At 38.6% G+C, this 22,755-nt stretch overlaps 1 protein-coding gene across 1 annotated transcript in view; it reads left to right on the top strand.

Annotated features, from left to right (window-relative positions):
• The window catches only part of Rock2 (Rho associated coiled-coil containing protein kinase 2), a 123,734-nt gene that overhangs the window by 78,243 nt on the left and 22,736 nt on the right, over positions 1–22,755 (top strand). Inside the window, exons 6-16 of the mRNA XM_070015274.1 lie at positions 7,084–7,228; positions 11,253–11,391; positions 15,646–15,737; positions 16,491–16,650; positions 17,959–18,019; positions 19,253–19,264; positions 20,356–20,435; positions 20,542–20,590; positions 21,775–21,910; positions 22,001–22,092; positions 22,306–22,552. Coding sequence (XP_069871375.1) covers positions 7,084–7,228; positions 11,253–11,391; positions 15,646–15,737; positions 16,491–16,650; positions 17,959–18,019; positions 19,253–19,264; positions 20,356–20,435; positions 20,542–20,590; positions 21,775–21,910; positions 22,001–22,092; positions 22,306–22,552 — 1,213 coding nt within the window. The remainder of the gene's footprint in view (positions 1–7,083; positions 7,229–11,252; positions 11,392–15,645; positions 15,738–16,490; positions 16,651–17,958; positions 18,020–19,252; positions 19,265–20,355; positions 20,436–20,541; positions 20,591–21,774; positions 21,911–22,000; positions 22,093–22,305; positions 22,553–22,755) is intronic.

The raw sequence follows: 22,755 nt of genomic DNA, 5'->3' as shown, positions 1-22,755 counted from the left end.
TTCTAGCCTCCCACCCATCTGTCACTGAAGAAGGAATTAACAGTAAGAGAGAAATGTGTAATTTGATGTACTTAGCCCATACCTCTATTCCTCAAATAATACTAATAAAAACGATGAGCCAGGTGCCAGTGGCTCATGCCTGTAATCCTAGCACAAGAGGCTGAGATCTAAGGATCACGTTTCAAAGCCAGCCTGGGCAGGAAAGTCCCTGAGACTCTTATTTCCAGTTAACTAACAGAAAACTGGAAGTGGCACTGTGGCTCAAATGGTAGAGCACTGGTCTTAAGCTAAAGAGCTGAGGGACAGCACCCAGGCCCAGAGTTCAAGCCCCATGACCGGCAAAAAAATTATGACTCCATAATGTTGAAGGATAAGGAAGTTTGTTTCAAAAACTGTATCACATAGAACTTAAAATTTTATGTTAATTGTTAGTATGAATAATGTCATTGCAGATTTTAGGTTTATCACATTGTTTATTGAAATCACTACAGCAAGGAAGGCTCCAGAAATGTTATAATTTCATTTTCTTCACCTGTGGATAGAATTGGCAGACAAGAGCCTTAGGCCCATATGATGGCGTGTGGTTTGGTTTTGTGTAGCCTATGTGGTAAAAGGGATTTTTGCATTTTACATTTTCAAATTTTTACATTTACTTAAGTAAAATATGACAGGAGCCCTTTGTAGCTCACAAAGCCTACAGTATTATTTATTTTTTTGCCATTCATGGGGCCTGAACTCTGGGCCTGGGCACTGTCCCTCAGCTCTTCAGCTCAAGGTTAGCGCTCTGCTACTTGAGCCACCGCATCATTCCGGCTTTTTTTGCATATGTGGTCCTGAGGAATCGAACCTAGGGCCTCATGCATGCAAGGGAAAGCACTCTACCCCTGAGCCACCTTCCCAGCCCCACTACAGTATTTATGTTCAGGCCTTTTATAGGAAAAGTGTGGTAGCCTCTTATCTGTAAATAGGTGCTCAAATAGTTTTTCAGCTATCCTGGCTCCCTATAAAATATTATGTCATGCATAACAGCAAAAAAAAAAAAATACAGCTATAAAATTTTCAATTAGAAGGCTAGGAAGGTGGCCCAGTGGTAGAGTGCTTGCCTTGCATTCATGAGGCCCTGGGTTCAATTCCTCAGCACCACATAGCAGAAAAAGCCAGAAGTGGCACTGTGGCTCAAGTGGTAGAGCGCTAGCCTTGAGCTGAAGAGCCTGAGGGACAGTGTCCAGGCCCGAGTTCAGGCCCCACGACCAACAACAACAACAACAAAAATTCAATTAGAGCCAGGTACCGGTGGCTCACACCTGTAATCCTAGCTACTCAGGAGGCTGGGATCTAAAGATCACGGTTCTAAGCCAGCCTAGGCAGAAAAGTCCATAAGATTCTTAGCTCCAGTTAACCACCAGAAAACAGGAAGTGGCACTGTGGCTCAAATGGTAGAGCGCTAGGAGTGTTGAGCATAAAAGCCAAGGGACAGTGCCCAGGCCCTAAGTTCAAGCCCCACACTGACAAAACAGCAAAACAACAACTTTAAATTTAAAGGACTAAAATAATTCGTTACTGTTATTATTAATCATAAAGATATCTTACTAAGTTCTGTCTAATAAATTGTTTTCTGAATGTTCTCCCTTTTTCTCAAAAAATAAAACATTTTTGAATGTGAGTTATATTGTATATCTCAATGTGTCTCAGTTACTGCTGAGAAATGCTGTTTTAAATGACTTGCATGCAAATAAATGGACATGTTAAATTGAACCCCCTTGTACAACCCCCTTGTACAACCACATGAAGTTAAAAAAAAATCCAAAGTAACATTTAGTTGTTGTTGTCAGTGGTGGTGCTTGAACTTAGGGCCTGGGTGCTGTCCCTGAGTGCTTTTGTTCAAGGCTAGCTCTCTACCACTTTGAGCCACAGCACCATTTACAGTTTTTGAGTGGTTAATGGAGATGAGTCTCATGGGGACTTTTCTGCCCAGGCTGGCTTCGAATGGCAGTCCTCAGATCTCAGCCTCCTGAGTAGCTAGGATTACAGACATTAACCACTGGCACTCGGCCAAAAAACAAAATAAACCTTCCCAAAATAAGAAATAAAATGACTTAAATCAGATTTTTAATTCACTGCTGCCATGCATTTCTCAGCAGCCCTTTCCACTGCTGAAGACACATTATTATTCTAAACCAGCTGAAGACAGGGTGTGCTTAATCCACTAATACTCCAGTGTACAGCACCTGACTAAATTGAGGCTATAGTTTGTTTTTGTTTGTTTTTGTATTTTTTATTGTGAACATACTGTACAGAGGGGTTACAATTACATGGGCAAGATAATGAGTACATTTCTTATCAATCATTGTAGCCACCTCCTTTGTTTACCCTTCACATCCCTTCCCAGCCTCCTCCCCCGCCCCCCCAATCCTTCCCCCCCCCCAAGTTTTTTTTTTTTTCTTAACTAATTGTAAATAACTAACTGGTAAATTAATCGTCCACAATTGGCACCAATTTTTTAAATGTAGGTACTTCTCATTTTGGGGGGAAAACACTATTTCCTTCAAAATTGTACATTAAAAAGAAAGGAAATGAGAGCGGTTGGTGCACTGTAGGAGCAGGTGCAGGTGTCCATTGCTTTATAATCAGAGGTCAAATGAAAATAGTTGGTAGGTAGGGGAAGCGGGATGGGTAATGGGGTAATCCAAGGAAGCAGCTTTGTGTAGCTCTGGGAAGTACAGTGATACAAACACAAACGGGGTTCTGAGCTGTTTGTGCTGAGTGGCTGTTTAGTCAGAATGCAAGAATAGGTAGCATCCGCATCGTTCAATCCCTCAGGTTTCACTATCTCGTGATTCCTGGCCTTCACATATGCTGCTTAATTACTTGCCTGGAAAATGGCTACTCATGCATTAAAACTTGGGCTGAAGTTGCCTGGTCCAAACTTTGTGAAGACTCTTTTGGAAGTTGGCTTTGGTGATCTTTAAACATTTTCCTTTCTGGCCTCTTTCCTTCCTACCCTGCCCCCTCCCCACCCCCCTCTGCCCTCCCTTTCTCTGTACCACTACTGGTGTTTGAACTCAGGGCCTCTTACTCTCAGCTGTTTTACTCATGCCTAGCGTTCTAACTTTTGAGCTAAACTCACTAGTCCAGCTTTTTGCTGATTAATTGGAAATGGAGTCTGTCCGACAGTTCTGCCTAGGCTGGCTTTGAACCTCAGTCCTCACATCTCAAGTTTTCTGAGTAGCTAGAATTAGAGATGTGCATATGTACACCACTAGCACCTGGCCTATATTATTTTTTGGTACTACAAAATACTCAGTATATTTTTTCCCATTCTTGTTTATGTGGAGTCAGCCACTTCTCCAAGAATCTCTGATTCATTTTAGCACTTAGAAATCAGTGTTGGCTTCTAGATGTGCTCTTTGATCCTGGACTGTCAGGTCCTGTCAGTGGACTAGAGGTAAGAGAGATATATTATACACCAAGTGTACTAAGCAAAAATGCCCACATGTATTTATAGATTTCTGTCTGTCTTTGGTATGAGGTCATGAGTTCCTACCAATACCTCTGATTCAAGTTCACACAACAGGACTCTTCCTTGTCTTAGTCCTTTCTTTTTTATAACTTTGATAGTTTCACACACACACACACACACACACACACACACACACACACACACACACACACACACACACACACACACACACACACACACACACACACACACACACACACACACACACACACACACACACACACACACACACACACACACACACACACACACACACACACACACACACACACACACACACACACACACACACACACACACCTGGCTATTATCTACAGTATATTTACCTATTCAACTCTGGTTTTACACCTAAAAGGATTTCATAATTGCTAGTCCCTGCCATTGTAATAAAACAGATTTGATCGTTTTGTTTATGTAGTATCCTGTAAATTAACTATTTTTGCCAGGTGTTAGGCTCATGTTTGTAATCCTAACTACTCAGGAGGCAGAGATTGGAGGATCATGATTCAAAGCCAGTCCCAGGCAGGAAAGTGCATGAGACACTAATCTCTAATTAACTACCAAAAAGCCAGAAGTGGTTCTGTGGCTCAAGTGGGTAGAGCGCTAGTTTTGAGCAAAGCAGCTCAGGAACAGTACCTAGGCCCTGAGTTCAAGCTCTAGTACTGGCATATGAGTGTGCATGTACGCATGTGCATGCATGCGCTCTCTCTTTCTCTCTCTCTCTCTCTCTCTCTCTGAGTTTTCCAAAGCTGCTTGGAATATTTATTTTTTCCCTACTGTCAGTGTAGTTATATTACTCATTTAGAAAACAATTTATTTTCATGCCCATGAGAGTAGGTTTATTCCTGTTATCCCAGCTTTTCAGGAAGTATGGATTTGGAGGATTATAAAGGGCGGCCCAGGCAAAAGGTAGTGAGACCCCAATCTCAACTAATAAGACAAGTGTGGTTATCCATTCCTGTTATTCCATCTGTGTGGGAGGCTGTAGGTAAGAGCATTGCACACTGAAGCTGGCACTGAGCAAAGCCACAAGTCCCCTTCTGAAAAGTAACTAGAAGTAAAACTGCTGGGGATATGGCGCAAGTGGCAAAGTGCCTACTTAGAAAATACAGGGTCCTGAGTTCAAAACCAGTACTGAAAAAAGTTTACTTCTTTTTTTTTTTTTTTGCTGGTCGTGGAGCTTGAACTCTGGGCCTGGGCACTGTTCTGAGCTCTTCAGCTCAAGGCTAGCACTCTACCACTTGAGCCATAGCACCCACTTCCAGCTTTTTCTGTGTATGTGGTGCTGAGGAATCGAACCCAGGGCCTCGTGCATGCAAGGCAAGCACTCTACCACTGAGCCACCTTCCCAGCCCCTACTACTTTTTTTTACGTGCCATTTCCCCTGGTTGAAGAGTTAGAACTATGTAAAATGTGTCCTTGTTCCTGTTACTCCCTTCCCTCCTTACCCTCATAAACTATAGTGTCTTCAGTGTTTGATTTATCCTTACTGTATTTCTTTGAAACAGGATTAGAGACTGGTCATAATTGTAGGCTCTATATTCATATGAATTAGGAGCTTCTCCACACATTGGAAAATACCTTGTCTTTTTTCCCAAATGTTTAAAAAATTCACTGTGATAGTCAAAATTGTGGATACATTAATCTTTCAAACGGAGAGTTACAGTCTGATCAAAGGATTTTTCTGCAAGTAGTAACTGAAACAGATCCCCAGCATTTGCTTCCAGCCTCTTCATTCTGTGGAACTTTCATTTAGTTGATTTGGCCTTTACTACTTTTCTAAAGCATGTTTTATATACACTCCATCATGCTGCTTTATAACTCATTCCTGTGTGAGATGTCAGACCTCTCTCACTCCTTTACACGCTAACTTGCCTCGCCTTCACAGCCTGTCTTTATATCAATGTTTTATACCTTGCCTGTTCCTCTCCTTACTCTGACCTTTTTTTTTCTGTTTATTTGGTACTGAGGAATTGAACCCAGGGCTTCATGCTTGCTAAGCAAGCACTCTACTGCTAAGCCACCTTCTCAGCCCCTTACTCTGAACTTTTAAGTTCTAAATATTTCTCCTCTGGTTGTATGTGCATGTGTGTGGGGGTGTATGTGTCTGTCTGTCTGTCTCTTCCATCTAGTAATCACTTTCACTTGGGTTTATGTGAAATGTAGAGATTTTCCTTCACTGAGTAAATCTCTTAATTTCCCCCCCTACAACAGAAGTGTGAATTATGGAGTTGTCCTGTGTAAAAATTGTAAGGGCTAGGAATATAGCCCTTCCCCCATGATAGAGCAGCACCATACATACAAAAGAATTATTGTAGATTCTGCCTTTGTCTAATTTTTTTTATCCTGTGTAATAAGTGAAGCAAATTATTACTACCACGGTTTGTGCTGAATTCCCATAAAATAATAATTTATATTTAACCTATAGTGACTTATTTCTATTTGCTATAAATAATACCACTGAGCTGCACTTCCAGCCCACATTTTATCTCATCTGTTTGGCAGCTTTTTAAAAATTAGGCATGTAAAAGAAATTATAAGCATTTAAATCAATCTGTAAATTTTTGCATGTTGGACAGAGCTTGAGGTAAAGGAATATACTTAGCTCTACTGTATACTGCTGTAGAGGCTTGATTTTGTAGTGTGTGTGCACGTGCACACTCCTAAGATGTCACTTACCCTTGTTAAAAAAAACAAAAAACAAAAAAAACCCACCAAGTAGGGATTATCTTGTTACCATCTGAAATTGAGCATAGAGTGTTTTTGGATTTTTTTTTATCATCTTACAAGTAGTGATGCCACAGCTCCATATTTAGAAAAAAATTAAATCTTAAGACCTTCAAGAATTTTTAATTTAAATGCTTAATGTATGTATTTTTTTCTTGATAAAATAAGAACTTTATCTAACTGGGGCACCTTGTCATCTTAAGTACTTGAGCTACTTTTGAAAACTCCCAAGCTTCCTTTTCTAATGATTTTTTTCTCTACATCAATGTCTTTTAGACTACATTCTATATTTCCCTTATAATTATTACATGGTGTAGGAAATAAGAAAAAGAAGGGCTGGGAAGGTGGTTCAGTGGTAGAGTGCTTGCCTTGCATGCATGAGGCCCTGGGTTCAATTCCTTAGCACCACATAAGCAAAAAGAAAAAAGCCAGAAGTGAGGCTGTGGCTCAAGTGGTAGAGCGCTAGCCTTGAGCTGAAGAGCTGAGGGACAGCGCCCAGGCCCAGAGTTCAGACCCTACAACTGGACCACCCCTCCCCCCCCCAAAAAAAAAAAAAGAAATAAGAAAAAGAAAGAAAAGTTGTTGGTTTACATAGAATCTCAGGTGTTTGCCACCTTTACTTTCTTTCATTGATGAAACCTCCTATAGTTTAAAGCCCCTGATCTCCCATAATCTAGACATTTCATGTTGTAAATAACCCCTGTAATCTTGAAGCCATGTCAGCAGTGAAATTCTTTATGTCTTCTATACAGTGTGAATTAATTGTGTCTATGTGTGTGTGTTTTAACACTGATCTGCTTTGTTATTGTGTTTATCAATCTCTGCTATTCATTCAGACAGGAATGGTGCACTGTGATACAGCAGTCGGAACACCTGACTACATATCACCTGAGGTTCTGAAATCGCAAGGAGGTGATGGTTACTATGGGCGAGAATGTGATTGGTGGTCTGTAGGTGTTTTCCTTTTTGAGATGCTAGTGGGTAAGTAAATATACTTGTTCTCTTTCTAAACCTTTCCTTAACACTTTTGGTTAGTCAAGAATTTGGGAAGATAAAGGAATTGTGTTCAAGGGAAGAATTAGAATTTCTGGAGATTTGTGTTAAAATCTGGTATGATACTGACCCAGTCACTGAAAGGAATTGAAAGTGTGTTTTATCAGGCCCTGGTGGCTTAAGCCTATAATCCTGGTTACTTGGGAGGTAGAGATCGAGACAATCAACATTCCAAGCCAACCTGAGCAAAAAAGTTCACAAGACCCCATCTCAGCTGAAAAGGTTGGACATGGTGGTACATACCTGTCATCCTGTGGTGACAAGCATAAATAGGAGGTTTGTGATCTAGACTAGCTAGGGCAAAAAAATTAAGAATCTGTGTTAAAAATAAGCAGAGCAAAAAAGGGTTGTAGAAATGACCCAAGCAGTAGAGTGCCTGCCTGGAAAGCATGGAGCCCTGAGTTCAAGCTCAGTATGCCCCTCCCCCAACAAGAAGTATATTGTAGGAAGTAATTTTTCAGTAAACTTTGTTTGGGTCGTTTTTGTTTTTTGAGACAGTATCTTGTTATGTAGCCCTGGTTGGCCTCAAACTTATAGTCATCCTTAATTTCCTGAGTACTAGAGTTACAAGCTTACAAGCTTAGCCAAACCAAGAGTACATTTACAGATTGGAGGCATGGCTGAAGTGGTAGAGAAAGTGAGGCTTTGAAGTCAATCTTTGGTTCCACCAAAAATAAAAAGAACAAATTTACAGCTTCCCATATGCCTCCACTCTTAGGTGTTTGATAATCATAATTTGTTTTTAAGTATTTTAAGTATAGGACTGTTTTAATATTTTTTCCAATAGTAACCTAGAACTAGAAATATTCTTTAGTTTGAATACTTATATATGCAATTGAATACTTATTATGTAAACTGGACTCCTTTTATTTACTACTAGACTATATTTCGTTCACAATTCAGAATTGAATCATAAATATTATAATTGACAATTTTATTTTTTTTTTATTATTTATTTTTTTGGGGGGGGTCCGGTCGGGGGGCCTGAACTCTGGGCCTGGGCGCTGTCCCTCAGCTCTTCAGCTCAAGGCAAGCGCTCTACCACTTGAGCCACAGTGCCACTTCCAGCTTTTTTTCTTTTTGCTTATGTGGGGCTGGGGAATGGAACCCAGGGCCTCATGCATGCAAGGCAAGAGCCATCTTCCCAGCCCGACAATTTTATTTATTTATTTATTTATTTTATTTTATTTGTGAACATACTGTACAGAGGGGTTACAATTACATGGGCAAGATAATGCATACATTTCTTACCAAGCATTGCAGCCTCCTCCTTTGTTTACCCTTCACCTCCCTTCCCAGCCTCCCCCCTCCCACCCCCCAATCCTTCCCCCCCCCCCCCCCACCGACATTGTAAAGCTCCTTTTTGACATGACAATTTGTACTTCTCATTGTTGCAACAGGTCCACCTGAATCCTTAAATGACTTGTTTTTCCCCATCTCCTCCATAAGTTATACTGACATCAAATATATTGAAAGCGGGGGTTATACTGTGGGGGAGGGACATACAAAGCAACAAAGAAATAAACTTATAAATGCGTTAGAAACACATGCATGAAAGAAAAAAAACATTAAAATACCTGTCTAAGGATTCATTTTCCAAACATCACATTCTCTGACTTTTTCCGCTTGACTCATACATATACTAGATATTGCAAATAAGGGAAACCATGGGACCTGTGTTTCTTTCCAACAATTTTATTTTTAAGGCAAATATATTTTTGTTTTAGAAAACTCGGAAGGAAATTAAGTATCTTTGACCAAATAAAAAATTTGAAGTTTTCAAAACTGTCGCTATATAGATTTTGTTGCTAAGTTGTCCCATTTCTACACTCTAGGGTCACAAAAACATCTTCTGACTGAGTTACCTGGCTTAGGGGTGAGGGAAAGTATAGCTAGATCTTCTTTCTAAGGCAAGTGTAAGAAGCCTAAGAGTGATTATAGAGTTGAAATATGATTTTGAAATTTATTTATTTTGGAATTTATTTTCTAGAAGATGAGCTTAAAATATATTTGTACTGGGGTGGGATATTAATGGCAAAGGACTTGCCTAGCAGGTGTAATATTCTGGTTCGATCCTCAGTACAAAAAAAGAAAAGATTTTTAAAACTGTTAAAAGAAATTGGTAAGCCGGATGCTGGTGGCTCACGCCTGTAATCCTAGCTACTCAAGAAGCTGAGATCTGAGGATTGCAGTTCAAAGCCAGCCTGGGCAGGAAAGACCGTGAGACTCCTATCTCCAATAAACCACCAGAAAACCGGAAGTGGTGCTGTAGCTCAAGTGGTAGAGCGTTCGCCTTGAGCTGAAGAGCTGAGGGACAGTGCCCAGGCTCAGAGTTCAAGCCCCACGACAAACACAAAAAAAAGAAAAAAAAGAAATTGGTACTGCAAAATCTGTTTTATGATATATTATGACTGCTAAAAAAAGTCCAATTTTTTAAATAAATTATAAATGTAAATAATAATGACTGTGAAACTTTTTACGTGACATAATTCCCTTCTCTTAATGACAATTCAGTATATGTAGGATGGATTTTGTTAAGCATAGTGTCAGGTTATACTGTGACCCTATTTTGGGCTTTTGCCTTTGTGGTGAATCTCTGAACCCACCAAGTGGTGCCAAGAAGCTTCTGTTCTCCATTTCTTCCACTTTGGCAAGTGATCTGAGGAGGCATTAAGATGGCTCTTGTAATCCTTTGAAAGAAGAATGTGTTCTCTTACTTGCCTTGCCACTGTTTCTAGGGATTTAGTACTTTAGAGGAGGTAATCTGGTTTATTTGAGAGCTGATAGTGAATTTGAATGGCGATGATTTTCTGTACTCTGAGACTGCTGTGATGCTCTGACATTGGCTTTCATTTAAAGTATTGCCCAAGAAAAAATGTTAATTTAAGTGCTTAGCTCAAGCCCCTTTGAATTCAAATAAGGAACCATCTGAATATACCTTTTGAAGTTTTAGATTGCCTGATTTGGGAACATTTAACTTGTACCACCATACAGGTCTTTTTAACCTTGTGGCTCCTGATGAGTACCGGTATGGCTGTCATTAGTTACCAGGAACACTGCATTGAGAGATGATTATATTCTTCCTCTAGCTACTCATCATCTTAGGCAGATCCATTCAGCCTCTCTAAGACTGTAAGAGCAACATCATCCAGTCTGGCATGAACAATTCATATTGCACCTGTTAGTGTGATAGCTACTGACCACATGGAAAACTGGAAATGTGACTTTGTTTTTCATTTTATTTAATGTAAGTTCAGCTTTCAGTTGTCATAGACAGCTGGTGGCTGCTGAGCTGTGAAACAGCTATAGCAAGTCATCTCAAATGGCTGATCCAGCTCATTCTCACCTCTCCTAATGACCTTTTTCTTGAATTAATAAAGTATTTAACTTTTGTCTGTTAAAAACAAAAATCCAGAGACAAAAGTAGGAGACCACAAGTTTGAAGTTATCTGAGCTATTCCTGTCTCAAGCTAACATTGGTTATATTTTGCTTTTAGGGATGGAAGGATCATTGAAGTAGTTAAAAATTAAATATATTAGCTGAGTGCTGGTGGCTCATGCCTGTAATTCTAGCTACTCAGGAAGCTGAGATCTGAGTTTCAAAGCCCACCCAGAAAGTAAAGCCAGTGAGACACTTTATTTCCAGTTAACTACCAAAAAAAGCCAGATTGGAGCTGTGGCTCAAGTGGTAGAGTGCCTTGAGCCTAAAAGCTCAGGGACAATGTTCATGCTCAGAGTTCAAACCCCAGGACCACACATACATAACAAATATTAAATATATTATTTTGATATGTCTGCTTGTGTATGTATTTTAAGTATGACTTCTGGCTTAAAAATCATTTGTTCTTCCATTTATGTGGGTGGATTTAACCTTAAAATATTTAAATGTTAGATGAAAAGCCTTTAATTCATATTTGCATTACATTTACTGTCTTCTTTCTTGGCCTTTTAGGAGATACTCCATTTTATGCAGATTCACTTGTAGGAACTTACAGCAAAATTATGGATCACAAAAATTCTCTCTGTTTCCCTGAAGATGCAGAAATTTCTAAACATGCAAAGAGTCTCATCTGTGCCTTCTTAACAGACAGGTAATGTACACTGAATTTCTTTGTAGAGAAGCTCTTTTAAATTTGTTTTTTTTTTTTTTTTTTTTGCCAGTCATGGGGTCAGAACTCTGGGCCTGGGCACTGTCCCTGAGCTCTTCAGCTCAAGGCTAGCACTCTACCACTTGAGCCACAGTGCCACTTCTGGCCTTTTCTGCTTATGTGGTGCTGAAGAATCGAACCCAGGGCCTCATGCATGTAAGGCAAGTGCTCTACCACTGAGCCACCTTCCTAGCCCTAGAGAAGCTCTTTTAAATTTGTAGAGATGAAAGAATATTTTGTTTACATATGAAATTAACATCTCTTATTAAGTTGCATTTAATTCATGTCTATTCTTTTCCTGCTGCTAAGCCTGTTCTAAATTACACTCATCTTTTTTTTGTGGGGGGTGGGGGAGGGATCCAGTCGTGGGGCCTGAACTCTGGGCTTGGGCTCTCCCTCAGCTCTTCATCTCCAGGCTAGCGCTCTACCACTTGAGCCACAGCGCCATTTCTGGCTTTTTTCTTTTTGCTTATGTGGTGCTGAGGAATCAAACCCAGGGCCTCATGCATGCAAGGCAAGCGCTCTACCCCTGAGCCACCTTCCCAGCCCCCACAACTTTTTTTTGGGGGGGGGGGTTCCAGTCGTGGGGCCTGAACTCTGGGCCTGGGCACTTTCCCTCAGCTCTTCAGCTCAAGGCTAGTGCTCTACCACTTGAGCCTCAGCACCACTTCCGGCTTTTTTCTTTTTGCTTATGTGATGCTGAGGAATCGAACCCAGGGCCTCATGCATGTAAGGCAAGCGCTCTACCACTGAGCCATCTTCCCAGCCCCATACACTCATCTTTTTGTTTGTGCAGCTCATTTGTAATTTAATGCTTGTCTTAATGTTTGCATCTAATTTTTAAAAACATAGTAAAAACAAAGCATTTGAAAGAAATAAAACTTTTCTGTTCACATCTTACCAATTAATGTATATTATTATTTACAACTTTTGAGAGGTAAGCAGTTTGTATAGATACAATATCTGCATAATCTTGAAAAGTACTTATGTTCAGCATATAGTACCTCCTTCCCAGTCCTTTTTTATTTGCTCTTGAATAGACACAAGTCTGTGGAAATTCTAATTTTTTTTCTTTTATAGTGGTGGTTCTTTTCTAGCCATGGTGGTAGCAGTGGTGGGTAGTGGTTATGATGGAAATTCTTTATTTTAAGAAACAAATAGGGTGGTTCATACCTGTAATCAAAACTACTCAGGAAGCTGAGATCTAAGGATTTCGATTCAAAGTCTGCTGAGGCAAGATTTTTTTTTTTATCAGTCATGGAGCTTGAACTCTGGGCCTGAGCACTGTCCCTCAGCTCTTCAGCTCAAGGCTAACGCTCTACCACTTGAGCTAAAGTGCCATTTGCGGTTTTCTGGTGGTTTATTGGAGGTAAGAGTTTCATGGACTTTCCTGCCCGAACAGGCTTTGAACTGAGATCCTCAGATCTCAGTCTCCTGAGTAGCTAGGATTACAGGCGTGAGCCACCAGCATCTGGCAAGTCTGAGACTTTTATGTCCAAATAACCACCAGAAAACCTGAAGTGGAGCTGTGGCTCAGAGTGATAGAGTGCTACCCTTGAGCAGAATAGCTCAAAACACCTAGGCCCCGAGTTCAAGCCCCATGACCAACTCAGAAAAGGAGAAGAAAACAAATAGCTAGACACTGGTTACACACACCTGTAATCCTAGCTACTCAGACTGAGATTTGAGGATTGTCATTTGAAGCCAAGCCCAGGCAGAAATTACCTTGAAATTCTTATCTGCAGTTAACCAGCAAAAAGCTATAAGCGGAGTTGTGGCTCATGTGGTAGAATGTCAATCTTAGGTGGAAAAAGCTAAGTGAGAGTATCCTGGCCCTGCTATTGGCACACCCCCCAAAAGAAATAGAAGAACAAGGTATGAAAATCTGCCTCAGAAAGAGAAGATTTTTCTTCCTTGGTTTCTGTTTGCAATTTTCTTCCTGAAGTCCTGCTTTATACTGTGATAGAAGTCATCCTAGCAAAAGGCCAACACATACCTACAGTCTAAATTTCTGTTCATTAGTTTGTGATCTCCAGGAATTGGTTATCTTTTTGGGAAATTATTTTGCCCATCTGTAAAAGGAAGGGTTCAGATTCATAACAAAGGATATTTCTAGTTTTAATGTAGTGCAGTTCCTAGTACAATACTATTGTAGCACAAAACACAGTACTATGTTGAAGGTGCTGTTAGCACTGTAGTGACTTCATACCCATATCTTGGCATAATTTTTGTTGTATAAATATTTTTGTTCTTGGTTGTCACTGGGTTTTAGAGAGAGAGAGAGAGAGAGAGAGAGAGTGTGTGTGTGTGAGAGAGAGAGAGAGAGAGAGACAGAGACAGAGACAGAGACAGAGACAGAGACACAGAGAGAGAGAGAGAGAGAAATACTAGTTGCCCGCTAGGCAAATGATCTACCACTTGAGCCATTCCACCAGCCCCTTTTGCTTTTTTTTTTTGTTGGTCGTGGGGCCTGAACTCTGGGCCTGGGCGCTGTCCCTCACCTCTTCTGCTGAAGGCTAGCGTTCCACCACTTGAGCCTTCAGCCCCACTTTTGTTTTTTTCTGCTTATGTGGTGCTGAGGAATCGAACCCAGGGCCTCATGCATGCAAGGCAAGCACTCTACCACTGAGCCACCTTCCCAGCCCATGCATTTATTTTTGAGGTAGGGTCTCACATTATGCCAGGTTGTGATCCTCTTGTCTGTGCTTCCCTTGTTGCTGGGATGACAAATTTGTGTTACTGCACCCAGCCTTTGTTGAGATGGTATCTTTCCAAATTTTATGCCCAAACCTTGATTTTGCCTCTTCTCACTAGTAGCTAGAACAGGCTTGACTCACCATGCACAACTTCTTATATACAAAGTTAACAGTAGATGGGGTTGGGAAGGTGGCTCAGTGGAAGAGTGCTTGCCTTGCATGCATGAGGCCCTGGGTTCGATTCCTCAGCACCACATAAGCAGGAAAAACTCAAGTGGTAGAGCGCTAGTCTTGAGCTGAAGAACTGAGTGACAGCACCCAGGCCCAGAGTTCAGGTACCACGACCGAAAAAAAAAAAATTTAACAGTAGAATTCTGAGATTCATTTTACAACTGATTTTTCAGAGGTGTTAGTATATCAATTAACAATGATTGTTTTTCTCTCATAAAAACTGAACATTACAGCTGGGCACAGGTGGCTCATGCCTGTAATCCTAGCTACCCAGCAGGCTGAGATCTGAGGATTGAGGTTCAAAGCCAGTCGTGTCAGGAAACTCCGTGAGACTCTTTATCTCCAATAAACCACTAGAAAACTGGAAGTGGTGCTGTGGCTCAAGTGGTAGAGCACTCGCCTTGAGCTGAAGAGCGCAAGGACAGCGCCCAAGCCCAGAATTGAAGCCCCATGACCGACCAAAACAACAACAAAAAACCCTGAACATTATAAAAGTCCTTAAATTTTTTTCTACCAGAGGCCAGAAAGTTGATTTATGTTTATCAGTAATTTATTGACTACAATTTTAAGATTTGTTAACTGTATGATTTGTGAGCAATCAATAATGATAAACTGAATATAATATCCTGTACAGTTTTTTATTAGGGACTGGGTACAGCATATGTTAATGAAGAGTACTGTTCATGGAAAATTGACTTTAGCAGTTTTTTGGGAAGGGTACGTGCTGAGGAATGACAGTACGTGGAGAAAGATAGTTTGAAAATAATGTAAAGCCATAAATGTGGCTAGGAGCCATGTCCCTTTAAGCAGTTTCCAGCCCCAGGAACATACCTCAAGTAGATGCTACCTTTGTCCACACAGTCTTTATGAAAGTGCAGAGGAGAAAGAACTTTAAAATAATACTTCTATTCAGGGAATTTGAAATACCTCTTCTTTGTCTAAATTTAATTTTTCTTATATCCTGAGGTTAGTCATGCTGTTTGGCATGTGTAGGGGGGATTCTGTTACTTAAAAGACTCAAGTACTTTATTTGACATAGGTACCAGTGGGAATTTTTACAGTCTTTTAAGTCCATCCAGAGATCACATACTATAAAGTTGGATTGCTTATTTTTGGCAAACATTTAAGTTGAAGTTTTGATGTAAAAAAAAATCTGAAACTCATTTGTGATCTTTATTTTGTTAAAACTGTCTAGATAAACTAAAATGTCAGTGTTTTTATTTTTTGATAATTATATTTTTATAATAGAATCTTTTACTGTATTGTTTAGGGAGGTACGACTTGGGAGGAATGGGGTAGAAGAAATCAAACAACATCCTTTCTTTAAGAATGATCAATGGAATTGGGATAACATAAGAGAGAGTAAGTTAATAAATCTTAAGTATTTCTATTCCATCATATTTGAAATCTCATTGATTTCTTTTTTTATATAGCAGATGTGTTTCATATACCTTATGGTAATTTATTTTTATATTAAGAAATTTCATTTTAGAGGTTTTTTTCCTTGCAGTATTTGTTACTAAATATACTCCATATCTTAGCAGCTAATTAATATGTACTTATTTATTAGCAGTGTTTCCTAATTCTCTTTATACATTTCTGAATATTCCGAGTAAGATTTTTATGGCTCTCAGTAATTTTCATAATGAAGGGAAGGTAGTTTCTTAATTTGAATGCACGTGAGTGGATAAGATAATTATTTATGTAGATCATACTTTAGGAGGCATAGTGTTCTGATTCACTTTTACGTTATACATGACATGAGTCATTTTAAGGGTAAGAATATTTGAACTAAAGAATGTAGAGAATTGAGGACCCTGAACAATACATGTAGAAGTTATTATTACCTGTAATATTTATCACCTGGAATAATATTAACACATTAAATAATTGAATGTACTAATCCATACTTAAAGCTGACCTAATAGAGTAAAAAATTTCTTGTAAAGTTTAATTCTAGAAAATAATAAAATGGAAGATACATTGCTAAAATATCATATAGTAAATAAGGTATTTTATATAGTTTAATATGATGTAATCTGTCATAAAAATAGAACTGGTTTGTGTCTCCTATTTTAGCTGTGAATGAAATAAGTGATTTCTTTTCTTTAACAGCGGCGGCTCCTGTAGTGCCTGAACTCAGCAGCGATATAGACAGCAGCAATTTTGATGACATTGAAGATGATAAAGGAGACGTAGAAACCTTCCCAATTCCTAAAGCTTTTGTAGGAAATCAGCTGCCTTTTATAGGATTTACCTACTATAGAGAAAATTTGTATGTGATTTGTTCAGTTTTGTTTTCATAACCTCACTCTTAAGAGGATATCTTGAGACCAAATAATAGAGATTATTGTTAATTTGTTTTTAACTTTGATTTTTTCAAAGGACTATAAGAATGTTCTTAATTTTATTCCACCATTGACATTGAATGCTACATTTATTTATGACAAGGCAGTTTTCTCTATTCTTTTGAAGATACAGAATAAGAACAAATAATTGCTTTTGATGGAGCTGTAGAAGGGTAGAATGTGATATGTGCCTTTAAAAAGGTACCAAAAGAATTAGAAGGGGAAAAGGGTCACATTTCTTTTGAATGGAAGTAGAGAGAAGTCAGCTAAGTGAAGGAAGAGGAAGCATTTTAGCTGTGTAATGATAGTGAAGGATTTCGAGTGGGGAGACTAGGGTCGAGGTGTAGGGAGAGAGCAGAGCATTATGGTGAAGGAAAGGGTGGAAGAAGAAATTTGGATGTACACATACATTGGGAGTAGTAGTATAGTCCAGTAGGGTGCTAAGGACCACCCAAGGAAACTGGTTTTCTGACCTGTAATGTATGCAGCTACTACAGACCCTGGTACATGGTCATCGAGTAAATATTAGTTGACTGAAGTCAACATAAATTGAATGTAAAGTAGAAAATAGATTGGAGTTGGAATTTAGGGGAAGAATCACAGTGATTGCTGTGTAACCTGTCTAAGGGAATTGTGACTGACAGGCAGTGAGGAGCCTCTGAAGACTGATAAAGACAGTTGAGGCTTGTATGTGACAATTGGAGTGACCAAGTGTCACTATTTGCCCAGGCCTGTTTCCTCAGATGAGACATGGGATTTTTATGATAAAACTAGAAACCTGTCAACCAATCTAGCGTGCTTGGTCATCCTCCTAATGTTTTTTAGTCATCAGAATGCTGAGCAAAATGAGATATCAGTGCCAGGAGCAACGTCGTCAGGTTGGTTGACAACGTCGTCAGGTTGGTTGATAGTAGGAAAGATCTAGAAGATGGAGAAGTTGACAGTACAACAGAGTGACAATTTTTGTCTAAGATCTGCAGATCATGGATATTAACTGTGAGAAAAGAGTCTCTTTGTAGAATATGGGATAGACTATAATGCTCAGAGAAATTCAAATGAGATGAGAAGAGGGAAGAAGAGTTGTAGGTAGTAATCCCAGACCCAACAATATATTTAAGTAAAAAGAGTAAGATATCATTGCGATTGATATTTAATTCTGAAAATAACTTGTTATTTAGATATTTAGATTTAAATTAGATTTAAAATGAAGTGCAACTTTTCTCCATTCTTTTTAGGTTATTAAGTGACTCTCCATCTTGTAGAGAAAATGATTCAATACAATCAAGGAAAAATGAAGTATGTATACATTTTTAACCACACTAGCTATTTTATAATAATAAACTTTAATAATAATGATGAGTTTTTAAAAAAAAGTTTACTTGAAGCCAGACCATTGGCCTCATGCCTTTAATCCTAGCTACTCAGATGGCTGGAATCAAAAAATAGGATTTGAACCCAGCTCGGGCAGGAAAGTCTTCAGTACTATCTCCAACTAGCCAGCAGAAATACTGGACTGGATTTGTTAGCTAACATGCTAGAGCACCAGTTGTGAGCAACAGACCAAGTAAGAATACTCAAGGCTCTGAGTCCAGCCCTGTTATCTCCACTTGTGTGTGTGTGTGTGTGTGTGTGTGTGTGTGTGTGTGTGTGTGTGTGTGTGTGTGTGTGTGTGTGTGTGTGTGTGTGTGTGTGTGTGTGTGTGTGTGTGTGTGTGTGTGTGTGTGTGTGTGTGTGTGTCAACAAAATGAAGCAAAAAGCAAAATTACTGGATCCGACTTTTTACGACAGGATCCTGTTGCAAGCTGTGTGTGTGTGTGTGTGTGTGTGTGTGTGTGTGTGTGTGTGTGTGTGTGTGTGTGTGTGTGTGTGTGTGTGTGTGTGTGTGTGTGTGTGTCAACAAAATGAAGCAAAAAGCAAAATTACTGGATCCGACTTTTTACGACAGGATCCTGTTGCAAGCTGGCCACAAACTTGTGATCCTATTGCTTCAGCCTACTGAGAGCTGGGATTCCAGGCCTGTACCACTGCACTACACCTGGATGCATGATGCTACTTTTTAAATCATGAGGTGGCATTTGTTGTTTGATACATTTTGTCATAATATTGAAATTATTATTTATGGACATAGCTTCATTGTTTGAGACATGATAGCTAGTAAAGAGATGGATTGTACATGCTTTCAAGCTATAATACCATTTAGAAAATTTTATAGTCTTGATGTAAAAGCACAGCTACTAAGGTACAAGGTACAATAAGTCAGGGAGGGATTCAAATTCTGAGTTTCTATATAAGAATGTATTTCTATAAAGGATATTTTTATCAGCTATAGTATTTTATGACTACTATGATTTATTACTGCATACAAAGGTAAATCACACATGCATACATATAAATGACAATGTTAAAACATTTTCTTTAAATTCAGGATAAGATAGAAAATGGATTGGATAATTTTGGTCTGACTTGGAGTTTTAAGACTTTTATTAGACATAGTAAACATTTTATTGTTTTCTTTTTTTTTTTCCATAGGAAAGTCAAGAGGTATGTTGTCAAATGTATTGAAAAACTTCCAGTCTAGCATGATTTAATATAGTCACTGTCTGCCTTTTATTTGGAGTGCCACATCTACCTGAGAGAGAAGTGCCCAACCTTTATTATGTCAAGTATCCCTCTTAATCTTTTCCTTGTTGTTTTAAGTATGTTATGTAGTTTACTTTGTTATATATACTGATAGAACTTCTGATTAGCTTGTAGTAACTGATATGCTCAAATTAATGTACTGCCAGTCCAGAACAGTTAAACTTGATTAGTTTGTTAGCATCTTATTTTGGAACCAGAGTATTGTTTTCTTAAGGTACATGAGGTATTTATTTGAGACACCAGGGAGAACACAGACACTGGACAGACACTGGGAATACTGCATATTAGTCATATTGCCATGGCCTGAGACAAAACTTGAAAAGCACCTAACATTGTACCCAGTGCACTAAAGGAACTTAAAAAGTTAAATCCTTTGAAAAGGAAATCACATTTTGAAACACGAATTACTTAGTAGTTTTAAAGTTCCGTCTGTTTGAAGACTAACATATCTATGGAAAGCTAATGAAGAAAAGACTTATAAAGTAATTAGCTGTCATTTATTCAGGATTCATTAATAACAACTCTTCATAGTAGTGTGCCCAACACTGGAGGAAAATACAAAAGAAGAGCTAATTGCTCACATTTAAGCAGCAATACATTTCTGGGTATACTTAGAGGATATTCTGTATATTTATTTCACATGTAGATCTTACATCTTCTCATGAGCACAGTCAGTCACAGTATTTTCAAATAAAGAAGAATCTGTAAAAGAACATTGGAGGCTACTGAGACCTGGGTCTTTTATTTATACTGAATTTGAATATACTGAGTTGTGTCATAGCACAACTCAGCCTAAGTGGGAGCTTCTTCATTCCTGGTTGTGTGTGTGTGCTCCTGTGTGAAGTGATAGAGTAGATGTCCTCTTTGCCTGTAAAAGTTGCAGAATGCAGGGACAAATGTGGTGGTTGGAGACTGTATTAAGTAGAAAAGCAAAGTAATGATTAAGCCTCATCTTTAAATAGGACCAAATCTTATTTCTTATTCTTTGACAGATTCAGAAAAAACTATATATACTAGAAGAACAACTTAACACTGAGACTCAAGCCAAAGAAGAGTTAGAACAAAAGTGCAAGTATGTCTTGTACACAAATAGTAGATTTTAAAACTTTTATATTTGTAGACTGTGCTTATGTCATAAATTTGAATTATTTTGTTTACTGTTTCTTTTTAATTTTTAGATGCATTAATACTCGACTAGAAAAAACAGCAAAAGAGCTGGAAGAAGAGGTAAAAATTACCTTATCCTTTTTGCAATACTGTGTATCTTGGTAGATGGTAAAATATGCCTTTGTAACAATGAAGTATGAAATTACATGGTAACTTCTATTACCTGCATGTCATTCTGTTTTTATAGACTTAATTTAGTATATATACATATTTCAAGTTTAAAAATGATGTTTGTATTTTGGTTATTTTGGTTTAAAAACCAAGTGACTTTTTTTTTTTTTTTTTTGTCGGTCATGGGGCTTGAACTCTGGGCCTGGGATTCTTTTTCTCCAATTAACCACCAGAAAACCAGAAGTGGCACTATGGCTCACATGTAGAGTGCTCGCCTTGAGCTAAAATGCTGAAGGACAGTGCCCAAGCCCCATGACCAACAAAAATAATGATGACGACGATGACGACGACGGTGGTGGTGGTGGTTGTGGTTCAAGAAAATTACAGAAAATTGTGCTTTCAATAGTGAATAAAATATGGTCTTATTTAAGAATAGTGTGCTATTTTATAAAAATGATGTCAGTTTTTTTGCCGGGGAAGTACTGGGATTTGAACTCAGGGATCAGTACTTGCTATTCTGGCACTCTCTTACTTAAATCATACCTCTAGTCTATTTTGCACTGTTAATTTTGAGATAGGGTCTAACTGTTTATCTTGAGTCAGTCTGAGCTTCAATCCTATTTATTCTTCCCATTATAGCAGAGAAAATGGGTACACACCATCATTCCCTGATTTTTTTTGTTTTTGTTTTTTGCCAGTCCTGGGGCTTGAACTTGGGGCTTGGGCGCCGTCCCTGAGCTTCTTTTGCTCGAGGCTAACACCCTACCACTTGAGCCACAGCCCCAGTTTTAGCCTTTTCTGTTGTATGTGGTACTGAGGAATCAAACCCATATGCCATGTTCCCAGTCCACCCAGATTTTTTTGTTAAGATGGAGTCTTATAAACTTGGCTAGGCTAGCCTTGAATCCCAGTCCTCCAGATCTCAACTTCCCATGAAGATAGGATGACAGATACATACCAACTAAGATGGTGTCCCATGTTTTTTATACTTGTAGTGGCCTTAAGCCAGGATCCTTCTGGTTCCAGTCTTTGGCTCAGTGACAGCTCTATTTTTGGAGGCCCCTTCACTGAAGTTTTGCTTTTTTTTTTTTATGCATATATCCTTTTGGTGATAACAGTAAGCATTATTTCAGATTACATTACGGAAAAATGTGGAATCAGCATTAAGACAATTGGAAAGAGAAAAGGCCCTACTTCAGCACAAAAACGCAGAATATCAACGGAAAGCTGATCATGAAGCTGACAAGAAACGGAATTTAGAAAATGATGGTTTGTGATGTAGAATATTAAATATTTGTCAAGAAAAATATTCTGTATGTGTGTTGTTGGAAATTGCCACTAAAATATTTTTTATCATAGTTAACAGCCTAAAAGATCAACTTGAAGATTTGAAAAAAAGAAATCAGAACTCTCAGATATCCACTGAGAAAGTAAATCAACTCCAGAAACAAGTAGGTTTATCTCTGTTGATACAGATAATGGTTTTACTTACGATGGCTGGTTAACATGAATTGAAACTGGCAGTGTTGCAGAAGGTTTAGCCTCTGTCCTTAGGAAAATACTTGTAGGTTATTATTTATTTTGAGTATTTTATAATGAGGTAATAAATTAATGTGTTTTCACTATATATACCTGAGTTTTTTTGCTTTTGAATGGGATAACAGCTGGATGAAACGCATGCTTTGCTGAGAACAGAATCTGATACTGCAGCTCGGTTAAGAAAAACCCAGGCAGAAAGTTCAAAACAGATTCAACAGCTGGAGTCTAACAATAGAGATCTGCAAGATAAAAACTGCCTGCTCGAAACTGCCAAGTTAAAACTTGAGAAAGAATTTATCAATCTTCAATCAGCTCTAGAATCTGAAAGGAGGGACCGGACCCATGGATCAGAGATAATTAATGATTTGCAAGGTATGATAGTAGAATGTGCACTTGAATTAATTTTGATTATCTTCAATTTGGAAATAACTTCAGATAATGGATAATGCTCTAGAATACCACTCTAGAATATTGTACTGTTATATAAAGCTAGAACATTAAAAATACGTAAATAAAAAAGTTTATGAACAAGAGATTTATTTTAAATTTCAGACTACCAATATCTGCAATATTAA

This window comes from Dipodomys merriami, unplaced genomic scaffold, assembly GCF_024711535.1.
Source record: "Dipodomys merriami isolate MVZ:Mamm:240054 unplaced genomic scaffold, mDipMer1.0.p SCAF_110, whole genome shotgun sequence".
NCBI classification, from domain to species: Eukaryota; Metazoa; Chordata; class Mammalia; order Rodentia; family Heteromyidae; genus Dipodomys; species Dipodomys merriami.
This window is presented reverse-complemented; position numbering and strand designations above follow the sequence as displayed.